The 13,229-nt window shown below is 40.4% G+C and overlaps 1 protein-coding gene across 47 annotated transcripts in view; it reads left to right on the top strand.

Moving 5' to 3' along the window:
• The window catches only part of AFDN (afadin, adherens junction formation factor), a 138,523-nt gene that overhangs the window by 30,346 nt on the left and 94,948 nt on the right, over positions 1 to 13,229 (top strand). For 31 of the 47 annotated variants that reach the window (XM_072766178.1, XM_072765973.1, XM_072765999.1 and 28 more), the window contains exons 2-3: positions 7,535 to 7,730; positions 11,147 to 11,262. In XM_072766178.1, coding sequence (XP_072622279.1) covers positions 7,535 to 7,730; positions 11,147 to 11,262 — 312 coding nt within the window. The remainder of the gene's footprint in view (positions 1 to 7,534; positions 7,731 to 11,146; positions 11,263 to 13,229) is intronic. The other 16 variants (XM_072766039.1, XM_072765989.1, XM_072765966.1 and 13 more) reach the window with 1 other exon arrangement.

Here is a 13,229-nt window from a genome sequence, read left to right as displayed (position 1 = left end):
TATTTAAATATTATAATAGAAATATAGACATAATCTTTGATCGTAAATGTGACAATGGCTCTTTTGTCATATGGGTTTAATATATTCTTTAATTGATCATCTTTCAAATCCCCAATATATGTATGTGTGGTAGCTAGTCAAATAGAGACCTAAAAGAATTCTAAGAGTACCATGGGGGCAAACTTTCACTTTTTGATCCCCCTCCCCAATGCTGATGTAGGAATTAGGTAGATTTCTGATTCCAGTAGAGTCTAGCAGCAGAACACGGTTTACCTTGCTGTGAAAGTAGACAGAGAGCTCACAAATGTTTAGCCACTGTGAGCAGATAGTTGTTTAGTAGACACTGTTGGCAGTTATAACTGAGGTACTTAAAACAATATGTTGGCTTATTGGTTTTCACAGTAGGTTGTGTTTTCTGGAGGAGAACTGTTTTATTTCTAATGTTCAAAGGTGTTTGTACCGGCTGGGATTTGTTAAGAGTTTGTAAAAGGGGATATGTGTTTATGTTCTCTCTGTGGGCTGTGTGTGTGTGTTTTAGTCCAGAAAACTTGCTTTTCACCTGAAAGATGACTTTTCCCCCATTTCAATAAACTTTGTCTTAACTAGAGAACTAGCATCAAGATGTTAGAAGTAAAAGTAGTTGGCTTGCACTGAACAGGTGTACACTGTGATGTGTTAGAAATCATACCTTTCAGGGGATCCCTGGGTGGCGCAGCGGTTTAGCGCCTGCCTTTGGCCCAGGGCACGATCCTGGAGACCCGGGATCGAATCCCACGTCGGGCTCCCGGTGCATGGAGCCTGCTTCTCCCTCTGCCTGTGTCTCTGTCTCTCTCTCTCTCTCTCTCTCTCTCTGTGACTATAATAAATAAATAAAAATTTAAAAAAATGTTTAAAAAAATCATACCTTTCAGACAAAAAAATATTTGATGGAATAATTTTTTTATAAAAACCAAATACAGGGATCTCTGGGTGGCGCAGTGGTTTGGCGCCTGCCTTTGGCCCAGGGTGTGATCCTGGAGACCCGGGATCGAATCCCACGTCGGGCTCCCAGTGGCATGGAGCCTGCTTCTCCCTCTGCCTGTGTCTCTGCCTCTCTCTCTCTCTCTGTGACTATCATAAATAAATAAAAAAAAATTAAAAAAAAACAAATATACATATGCAGGTATAAAGTCTTTTCCTGGATGACGATTGCTGGGTCAGGGAGTAGTTGCTCTCTTATAATGGGATGCCAGTTTACATTCCTACCCACAGAGTAACAATGCCCTGTGGGAGTCCTTTCTCACAGGAGAAAACAGGTTCTGGAATGTTGAGCTACCTCATGATAGAGATGGGATTACAAGTGAAGAGAGGAAGCTCTCTCTCTCTCTCTCTTTTTTTTTAGATTTTATTTGCTTGAGAAAATGTGATAAGCAGACCTGGCCTCCCAAGTGGGGATCCTACTGCAGGGCTCAATCCAGGACCCTGAGGATGACCTGAGCCTAAGGCAGATGCTTCACTGCTTCACCGACTGAGCCACCCAGGCACCCAGAGAGGAAACTCTTAATCTGTACTCTATAGTTAACTGAAAGATAGTTCGATATAAAACAAACCCATTTACTTAGATTTTAGAGAAACCTCTTAAGGTGCCATTTACAAGGTACTATAATATTGTTGTTAGAAACAAAATAGGGGCTCCTGGCTGGCTCAGTGGGTAGAGCATGCAACCCTTGATCTCAGGGTTTTAAGTTAGAGCCCCACATTGGGTGTAGAGATTACTTAAAATCTTTAAAAAAATAAAACAGACAAGCAAATTAAAAGGAGACTCTTAAATACAGAGAACAAACTGGTGGTTGCAGGGAAGGGGGTGGGTGGGTGAACAAGTGAAGGGGAGTAAGAGGACACTTGTGCTGAGTACTGAGAAATCTGTGGAATTGTCGAATCCTTGAATTATACACCTGAAACTAAATAGCACTGTGTGTTGATGATACTTGATAATAAATATATAATTTCTTAAAAAAGAACCATGGGGTTTCTTAGGAGCTCCCCACCCATAGGAATGGGGAGCAGGTGGGAAGGGTAGGGAAAGAACCCCTTGGTAATGAGTGCCATGGGAAGATTAAGTGTGAGCCTGAGGAGGACGTTGTACAGTTATGTACCTAAGCTTGCCAGGGAATTATTTCTCCTGTGAAAGTTTTAGATAATGAAATGCATATTATTTTAAAGAGTATCCTTGAAGTACTAGTGTTTAAGAAACAGTCTTTATACAAGTAAGATTCCAAAAACCCATATTCAAGTATTTTTTCCATTTTTTACCTAAACTATTAACAGTCAAATGACTGTTGTCCATTTGATTGATTTATGTACTAATAACGTGTGTGTGTCTTTAGAGGCATAGCTGTATTTTTTCTTAATGTTTTGCACCTATTTTTGGAGGCACGAGCATTAGAAATAAATTATGTGTGTGATAAAGTGGTGTGCTCTGTCCACAGCCCTTTTTGCCATGGGGAGTTGGACGATTACCTGTTACAGTTGGTGTTGCTTTGCTGCAGGCTAGGGAATGGCTTCACATAAATGCTGGACATGAGGAGAAGAAAAATGGATTAGTATGGTCGACCTATTTAGCTTTAGAACAAATGGTTCTGAGCAGCGTGAGCAAAAAGGAGATTTGAGGTTGCAGTGGTGAGTTTTTACTAGTTTGGAGAGGGCTGATTATCAGTTTTATTAATAAGATACTGATAAAATATTTAAAAATGAATTTCCACCTTTAATCCTTTGTTCTTTGCATTGGCTCTTCAGTAATTTATAATACAGCCTTCTGTGGTTTGGGTTTTTGTTGTTGTTGTTTTGGGTCTATTACATTCTTTCTGGTAAGTATTAGCATAATTTTGTTTTGGAGTTGTCATTAAATCCACCCCAAGTAGTGTTCCATTTCGTTACAATCCTTGTGATGATATTTCTCAGGGAGAAGTTTATGCAAAGGTGAATATATACCTTTAGGAAAGAAAGAAACTTGTTTTCCTGTCAGGAGGCATAACCCTTAAGAGAAGGAAACAGGTGCCTCTCACTCAGGTTATTGCCCTTGGCACATGGAGCAGGACTGTGCTGATTACAGAGGTTTCAGGCAGTTAGCCGCTGGCTTCCCTGCTCCTGGTCCTGAAAATAGGCTGCTAGCAAGTAGGTACTTCATTTCCATACTGGAGGACATTGCAACAGTGTTTTTTCATTTAAATACTATTATCTCTTGGATATTTGTATAAGGACTTTTTTACGGAAACATTGGTCTTTGTAAAATTATAATTGTATTGGCTGCAACGAACACTATCAGCATATTAGCCCTATTATTGGAACTTCACGGCCACTTATTACAGATTTAAAGTTTTGTTCCAGAGTTCTTATCAGTTGAGAACAGACAAACCACAGCTGAAAGAATTGGATATGGTTATTGGAAGTTTTGACTCAAATTTGTTTTTATTTTTATGTGGGAAGCATTATATCAGAGACTGTGGGAGGGCCTAGAACAATGAATAAGAGGCTCCCTCAGGAAAGCTGCCGTCTAGCGGGAGCTCTGATTGCTAGTTCTTTATATAGTTTACTCTTCAAAACAAGCTTATTTTCATTTTATAATTAAGGAAATTGGAGCTCACATGTGTGTGAGAGAGCTCCCTCAGGGATAAATGCCAGCTTACCTCTGCCGTGCTGCAAATGCCAGGTGTCTCTGCCCCGTGCGCCGGGCGGGCTGGCAGGTCGCAGGCTGAGACGGGAGTGAAGCAGGTGCTGCTCAGGGTCCGAGCCTGGCCTCCGATGCCAAAGTGAGCTTTAGTAATACTCGGATCCAAATGCCACCACTCTCTAGGCAGTGACTGCAGCAAGTCGTTGACACCACTGCGTGCAGAATTCTTTATCTTCACTCTTTCTTCTGGGACGACTCTTGTACCTGTTGAAAAGGAAGGAAGTCATCCCAGACTTTTCTAGATGAGGAAGTGACTTGAAGGGGCTGCAGAGCATGGTGATTTAACACTTGAGGTTTCAAGGGACAGCTAATGCTGGCTACATCTGGGTCCTGCTCCTCGGCAGGCTGTGTGATTGTAGTTAAACCAGACTCAATACTAACTCTGTGGACCTTCTTTAACCCTTTGTGAGGTAGGAATGATAATAGTACTTATTTCGTGTTTGAGGAATTAAATGCTGAACTTTTAGTATCTGGAACATAGTAGCCTTTAATACATGTTGGCTGTTAATATTGTTTGTAGGGTCATCACGCACAGAATTTTTAGGTTCACAACTTGATCTTATCAATCTTCTCAGGTCTGATAAAATTCTGTGGATTGGGGCACCTGGGTGGCTCAGTGGTTGAGCCTCTCTGCCTTTGCCTCAGGTCCTGATCCTGGGGTTCTGGGATCAAGTCCTGCATTGGGCTCCCAGTAGGGAGCCTGCTTCTCCCTCTGCCTATGTCTCTGCCCCTCTCTCAGTGTCTCTCATGAATAAATAAATAAAATCTTAAAAAAAAAAATATTCTGTGGACTTAGTCACGCAGGCCAAAACTTATATTTGGCTGAATAAACACAATGCTAGTTTATTAAGGTATTATTCTAGTAATAGGTACACTCAGGTATTCTGTGTGGTATTGAGGTAACCAAACTAAGTTAATATTTATTAACAGTTATCTAGTGCAAATGAAATCAAAGGTAATTTTAATAGTCTACTTTGTTGAGGCTTGGTGTAGAACCTAGAGATTTGTTTCTTTAAAAACATCAACAGCGATATTGTTAGTTCTCTGTAGACACAAGAGCTGTTGCTTGCTGGATCTCTACCCTTGGGTTTACTCATTTTTTTTCTTTTTACCTCGGCATTTTATGTGAGATCAGTAATAGGACCACATTAATAATGGGGATTTTGTGTATTTAGTTTCTTCTTACAAACGGTAGTCATCTCTGTGTAAGGGAATTTCATGAGGGCGGTTGAGGGATCTTCCCCTTCCCATGCTTGCCTTAACCACATTCATTCACGATCACTTCCTTTGTGTTCTTGCCAAGTTGGGCATTCCCTCCCAGATCTTTGATTTCTGGTCATTTGGAGGTATTTGTGGACAGTCATCAGAGAAAGTGGTACGTTTGTGTCTTTGGAATCCATAGGCACATCTAACTGTTTTATTCTTGTCACAAATGATGTGAAACTACTCTTAGCAAAATGATCGAGTGGGAGGTTAATTTGCCTTTTTGGTTTAACTTCCATAAAGCATGAGCCATGGGAGGAGCCAGGGTAGTTTTGCCAATTAACATTTGAGACTGTAAGGTGTAATCTAAAGATGATTTCAGAGCGTGGTGATGATGAAAGTATCAGAGCCTGGGATGAAACTATGACTCCCATAATAAACACTTAAATGTATGTAACTAAACATATAGAGTAGTTCCTGTTTCCTACCGTAGCCTGAGGAGGTGGTGGATAGAGAGAGCACCCCCTGAGGTGGGAGCATAGAAGGGCCTGGAGAGGGCACGGGCCCGCCAGAGCAGTGCTGGGGAAGCCCTGTAGGGGAAAGGAAAGTAAGTGGTGCCTAGTAGCTATTATTAATATTCACTAGTGCTTACATGCACATTTACAGCTGAGGAGCATCTTTCATGTGCATTGTTACTTTATGGAGCTTTGGGGGTTGCCAGACTAATACTGGAGATAAACGTTTAAAAAGGATGTTGTTTAACTTTGTTTGCTGCTTGACCTAGGCTGAACAAGAGACAGCTTATATAGTTTTGAGAGAGCAGAGCAGGACTACTAATATGCTCTCATTCTGCTAACTCAAAGCTTTTTTCACTCACCCCCATAATCAATGGTCCTACTTCAACCCAAGATCTGTGGCTCGATGGTATTTTTTAAAAAATATTTTATTTATTTATTCATGAGAGAGAGAGAGAGAGAGAGGGGGGCAGAGACACAGGCAGAGGGAGAAGCAGGCTCCATGCAGGGAGCCCGATGAGGGACTCCATCCCAGGTCTCCAGGATCACACCCTGCGCTGCAGGCGGCGCTAAACCGCTACACCACCGGGGCTGCCCTTGATGGTATTTTTTAATACACATCCTCACGTACTCTGTATTTTCCGTGGGGCAATGGGAAATGGGTAGGACAGACTGCCTAGTGGTCGTAGAAGCTTTGAGCAAACACAGTAAAGCTTTGGGGCTAGAAATGTCGTCTCATTTTCTATCTTAATTTTATATAGCTTATGCAGTTACCCAAATTCTAATATCCCATAACTATTATAATTATTAGGTTATAATTGTTAGCAAAGACTAAGCAAATAGATTGGGAAGAAGTAGAGAAAAGCTTACCTGTGATGGCCTTTGAGCCCATAGAAAAAGCCCTCATCTGGAGTAAAGCTAAGGACTGACATTTTCTCACTTTTAACACAAATTTGGATGGATTCTAGGTGTATATTGAAGATGGAATAGATTTGATGTGCTAGCATGGAGGGTGAGAAGAGGGGAGAACCAATGAGCCAGTGGCCTTTGGTAGTGCTAGGGGCAGTGAGGGTGGCCAAGTAGTTAGAAATGCTCCTGGGAATCTCGAGAGCTGTGCTTTTTTGTGTTCTGGGAAGTAAGAGGGTACAAAGGAGCTCTCGACCTTTCCCCCTGACACCCCAAGGGAAGGTGTAACCCACCAAACAAGAACCAGGTTCTCTCTGATGCAGTTGTTCATCTTGTGGAATATGGACCGCTGAGTTATGGTTGTAGCAGAAGGCCTGGAAGCTCATGCAACTTTCACCCTACTGACTGCATTCTGATAACGAAACAGGGACACAAGGAAATAACAGGAAAGAGCGTCCCATAGTTGCATGGGCTTCAGTCTGTCTTTGCTTGTAAGACCATTGTATTTTTCTGTAGAAGTAAGGCTGTGAGAAAAGTCTAAGTTGTGTTCATTGATTTTGGGCAAGTAGTTCATATTAAAATCAGCTACCATTCTGCAAAAGTTAAGAGTTTCCATTTACTCACATTCATGATAGATCTGGGCTAATGCTGGCCCTGTGGTTCTAGAGTAGTCTCTTCATTGAGGTTTTATGATCTCAGGGCTGGGTAGGACCTCAGGGACCTGTAGGTGTGGACTTTGGGGACCAGTGGGTCTGGGTTTTAACTCTGGATTTGCCACATAACTACCCGAGCAACGTACTTAAACTTTGTGATTTAATGACCAAATCTTGAAAATAGGATTTAGTAATAAATCTACTTAACTGGGCCATTATGAGTACATAGTAAAATTTAGCATGTCAAGGTGTGCCTGGTACTTGCTGGAGACTCATTAAAATTAGCTGTTACTAACATCAGCTACTCTACAGCCATTGTCTTGGATGTGAGATGAGTAAGGCAAAAGCTATAAATAATTTGTCCCCAGTCACATAATTAAATTTGAGGACTCAAAAGCCATGTCTCTCAGTTTCCATCTCAGATGTTTATGGTAATGAAACATTTTTTTAAAGTGATGGATAGCTCTTTTTCATTTATTATTGTTGTAATAAGTGAATCTTTTTAGAATGTTATTTTTCCAAAAATCTATCTTTTTGTTTTCTTTTAGGATTTGGAGTTTCATGGAGTGATGAGATTTTATTTTCAAGATAAAGCTGCTGGAAACTTTGCAACAAAATGTATTCGGGTCTCTAGTACTGCCACCACTCAAGATGTGATCGAGACGCTGGCAGAGAAATTCCGGCCTGACATGCGGATGCTGTCGTCCCCCAAGTACTCCCTCTACGAAGTGCACGTCAGTGGAGGTCCGTGCGTCCCCGCTTGTGTAGATAGCTCCCAAAATGCCCGTTTGTCCCGAGGGCAGTGCAGTGATAGCACTGCTCTCCCGAGGATCCTTCTCTTTTTGGAGGGGCTGGGGGGCACATGGCAGGCGGGCAGAGCATTTGCGGGTCTGGGAAGTGTTCTTGTGAGATCCCAGCACACACGCTGTGGGAAGTTAGAATGAATAATGTCAGTTTTACACAGTCTGGTTTCTTCAGCAATAAGGTGGTGACATTTCTTCGTTAAAATTAGCCAACAGACCTAGGTGTCGTGTACACACTGCTGAGGCATATGGTATGCCACTTGCTTTGGGAAGAATAGTTCACATAACTTTTATGTGTAGATTGTGATGTTACAATTAACTTTAACCCAGTTAAATATTATGTCATCAGTCTTAAAAAAACGCGTATTTTTTAATGTGAGACGGTATGTTTTTATTATTCTTTGGGAATAATTAGGGGAAGAAACTGTCTTATGTAGTTAGTAATTTTTACTTGTTTTTAATGTTTGAAATTTCTGAAAATATCCTGTGGATCTATGTCAAATAGCAATTCTAAGTTGGACTGACTAGAAATGTAGACATTTCTAAGATTTTTTTCATGAGTGCTTTGGATATACCAAGTCACCTATAAAAAAATACAAATCTCAATTAATGAAGCAAATAAAGGATTATATTAACAGCCCAAACCAAATTTTAGTACCTGTTCAATTCCATCCCCAAATCCTTTTTGAACATAAGTTTTTTTTTTTTGTCTTGACTTCAGAATTACAGCTTTCCGTGTACAGTTGAAATTGGGTGAACAGTTTTGTACTGTTTGGAATCTGTATATGACCACACATCATTTTCCCTGCTAGAATATGAGGTGGGCCACACTCGTTATTACTGCTAACGTCATGAGGGTATCCCACTACATCGATAATACAAAAACTAGATTTGACAACAGAGGATACACTCTGGATAGTTTTTCTGAAGTTGAGTTTTTCCTTTACCTCAAAATCAGTATAACCAGGTTATCAAGAATAAAATGCTCTTCACACCTTTTTGCGTTTTCACTTTTCGATCGTTTGAAAACCACCAAATGAAGATTGGAATTTGAGATCTGAAAGTGGAATGATTCTGATATTTTTAAAAGAAAAGTTTTCTTTTAATTTCCTTAAATTAAAAAGTAAAACGTATTACTTGTAAGGAGGTGAAAATACAATAAAGGTGTGCAGAGAAAAGGGAGGAGGGCTTGCTCACAACCCTGAACTGAATGGCTAGGACTGTCCGGCTCTGTCTGTGCTTAGCAGAGTGGCTTCCACAAGGGCCATCCTCCATGTACAAGGACACATGGACAAGGGTCATGAAGCCCTCAGAGTGTCCCCTCTGGGCCAGAGGACATACTTAACAGTTCATGTTACTGAGTAGTTCGATTCAGACAAGTTAGTAAGTGTTTATGCACTAACAACATGATAGATGTTTGGCAAAATAGTATACATAAAAGGAAAGGAAAACTAACATTTTCATCCCTGATGGGTTTGTGTGCCTCTTGGGCCCTGCCCAGCTCCTAGATTAGAGATGGGGCCCTCACTTCCTATCTGTGAATTTAGGGGCGGTGCTGCTTGTTTTGTACAGCACCATGGAAATCTCAGGTTGACACTGATGTGATACAGGCAGAAGGGGTGGTGCAGTCTGGTGTGGACTAGGGGCTTCCTGGAGCTAGCAGTTCCTGCGGCTTCTGCCACAGGTAACTTGTTTCCCTGAAAATTTAAAGTGCTTCTCAGTGAGTGTTCAGGGACCTCAGCACGTGCTTGTAGAGCTTTGCTCCGGTGGGCTGAATCTCAGGCCCCAACCCACATTTCCACCACCAGGGAAACTCCACTCTTGTCCTTTCTGTATACTAGGATCCTTTGTGTGAAATCAATTGGGAAAATAAAAAGGAGTCTGCTGTTTAAAAAAAAAAAATATATATATATATATATATATATATATATATGTATGTATGTATATGTATGTTTATATGAACCACTAAGGCAGAAAGATATCTTAAATTTATAAAGTTGTGTAGGACCTTGACTGTATTTATATTTTAATAGTTAGGCTCACATGCTTTAGAATAGCTACCTCACCCTTGTTTTTATTTTACTTTCATAATTTAGACTTTGTTGTTCTTAAAATTAGTTCTCTAAAAAATATACTATAACGGATTTCAATCTAGTACAAATTTTGCAACAACAAGAACTTGGTAATTTTGGTTTGTAGCAGGAATTTCAGATTTCTTCATTCAGTCCTTAACTTATTGCTCTAATTTTCATTTCTCATATTTTCAGTTCATAAAATAATAAATTAGAATTTGTTATTCCTATATACTTAAAATTAACATTACTGTTTATATAGAGTATTTACTGAAAGCCTGTGTAAGTTTATCTTTTGTTTATCTTTTAAATTTATCCTGTTAACTCCTATTTCCTTTACCGCTGGTCTCTGCCTCCTGTGTGTGCTCCCCCCATTGTAGCACATCCTATATACAGTTACATGGATAATCTTTGCTGACTATAGGCTTCTTTTTTTTTTTTTTTTTTTTTTTTATGATAGTCACAGAGAGAGAGAGAGAGGCAGAGACATAGGCAGAGGGAGAAGCAGGCTCCATGCACCGGGAGCCCGATGTGGGATTCGATCCCGGGTCGCCAGGATCGCGCCCTGGGCCAAAGGCAGGCGCCAAACCGCTGCACCACCCAGGGATCCCTGACTATAGGCTTCTAATAGATGGTCAGGGTGAGCCTAGCCCTTGGGGAGCCCCCTCCGTAGACTGCAGGGTCTTGATCAGTATGCTTTGAGGTGTGTTAGATATCTAGCTGGCAGGGAAGGAATACTCCAAACCTAGCACTTTATTCTAATGAAGAGATGGGTTGGTGGTAGTTTCATGGTGGAAGGCACTGTGAGGGCTGGGCCTGGTGAGTTTGAGAGACAGGGATTAGATGCTCAGAGACACGAAGAAGGGTACAGCTGTCACATACACAGACACAGGTCAACAGGTCTCCTGTGTGAATGCTGTTCTCTTATTTTCCAGTTACCTATATGAGATAATTTGATTTACAGAATTAGGCTTATAGCAAAGACCTATATATATTTTTCTCTAGTTTGTGTATATTTCTCCTGTTCTCCTGTTTGGATTCTAAATGTTTTAAGGACATTATCCCTGGTCAGTGTTTGGAACTGGGTATGTGGTAGTATATATTGTAGAAGCAACAAGATAGTAAATAATTAAAATTCTCACTTAACATTTTGAGTTACATTTCAGCCTGTTAGTAAGTCCTTGTGGTAATATTTTATGTCTATAAAATTAAACGTATATGGGAGTGTTGTATTAGTGCCATTAAATAACCATGACTTAATTTCTTTTCGTTTCATGATTTGAAGAAGAAAGAAGATTGGATATAGATGAGAAACCTCTAGTTGTGCAGTTGAATTGGAATAAAGATGATCGAGAGGGCAGATTTGTTCTTAAGAATGAGAACGATGCCCTTGCTCCTAAGGTAGGATCCCTCCTCGTTTCATGGTGGGGGTCCCGGGGCCCACGAGGATGAACATGAGACTGATGTTGATGTGCTAGGAGTTCACGGAACTTGCCTTTTTGCCTCTTTTCCTAAATGACTTTTTTTACCTTCCTCCCAGAAAAAAAATATAAAAAGTTCTATTTCTTTCTGTTTCATCCTGTTTCACTGAATGATCCTAATATTGCTCTCTACCTTTGCAAAGTTAGTAACATTTTTTTTTTTAAGATTTTGTTTATTCATGAGAGTCACAGAGAGGGAGAGGCAGAGACATAGGCAGAGGGAGAAGCAGGCTTCCTGGGGGAAGCCTGATGTGGGACTCTGTCCTGGGACTCTGGGATTATGCCCTCAGCCGAAGGCAGACGCTCAACCACAGAGCCACCCAGGCGTCACAGTAACTTTGGTTATGAAGAGATTTAATGATCAAGTAGTCAGCACCAGGTTTTTTTTGTTTGTTTTTGTTTATACCAAATTAGGAAGTCAAAATATGTTTTAATAAGAATCACAAAGGAAAATCTTTAATAGCCTATTTATTGTGAATTTTTGGACACAACTTCATAAGGCACATTTAAAACCTTTCCTGTGGGATCCCTGGGTGGCGCAACGGTTTGGCGCCTGCCTTTAGCCCAGGGCGCGATCCTGGAGACCCAGGATCGAATCCCACATCAGGCTCCCGGTGCATGGAGCCTGCTTCTCCCTCTGCCTGTGTCTCTGCCTCTCTCTCTCTGTGACTATCATAAATAAAAAAAAAAAAAAAAAAAAAAAAAAATTAAAAAAAAAATTAAAACCTTTCCTGTACTCTGTGTGTAAGGTTAGAGATGAGCAGACTTTCTGGGCTGACATAATGCAGTGATCTTGAAACTTCCTCAGGTGCCAGGGCATCTGGAATTCATGTGCTGCTCTTCTTTTGTGGGACACTATGGAACACAGATAAGACTTGAAAATATAATTTCTGTGTTAAATCAAATGGCATCCTACACTAGAATTCAGTATTGACAAGTGAGAGCAAATGCAGAAGTCAAGAATATTTTGAAAAAAATCTTGTATTTAATTATTTTCCCTAACCAACTGGGAAAGAGTGCCATTGTTCACTCGTGGAAACAGAACATCTTCACTTTGCTTGTGTGATGTTAGTGCTCCATGTGGAAGAGTGTTAGACACACAGAGGGTATTCTTGGCCTTGTTAACTGTGCTTCTAGTGGCTTAGCATTTGTAGCAAATACATAGAAAGTAAAAATGGACATCTCTTTTTTTTTGGCCCATGTTTTATTTCTGCACCGTGATTTCAGCTGATGTGCCTAGCTGTGGGATAGAGACCCTCATTCACATGGATTAGAGCTCTTAGTAGGATCAGGATAATGCTGACGTGGCCAGCAATGAAAATGGAAATCCTAACTTAGATAAAACAGAAGGCAGTTTATTTCCCAATACAGTAACCATTCTTTCATATTTTTCTTGATTTTTTTTTTTACCAACTTATTAGTTATACATACCAGAAATTGTCTCTGTGTTATCTGCTAGTAGGCCATGTTGTAAATTAAGAATAACCAAGCAGATAAACAAAATGTGGAAAAGAAGTTTTGCACAGACAGTACTTACAATTTTGTTTCAAAAAAGCTTATTTCTTATAGCTATACCTACCATTTCCTTTGAAGCTAGAGAAACGTCTATAAAGTAGATAATGATTTAAACAGTTACTTCCCCCTTTTTTTTTTTTTTTTAGATATTATTTATTAGAGAGTAGAGAGAGGGGCAGAGGGAGAAAGAGAAGGACAAACAGACTCTGCACTGAGTGTGGAGCCCGATACAGGGCTCAGGCCCATGACCCCAAGACCTTGACCTGAACCGAAATCAAGAGTCCCCTGCTTAACTGATTCAGCCACCCAGGCACACCAGTTATTTCCATGTTTGATTAGGCTCCTTTTTAAAAAGTAACTATATATAAATTA

This window comes from Vulpes vulpes, chromosome 1 (genome assembly GCF_048418805.1).
Source record: "Vulpes vulpes isolate BD-2025 chromosome 1, VulVul3, whole genome shotgun sequence".
Taxonomy (NCBI): Eukaryota; Metazoa; Chordata; class Mammalia; order Carnivora; family Canidae; genus Vulpes; species Vulpes vulpes.
This window is presented reverse-complemented; position numbering and strand designations above follow the sequence as displayed.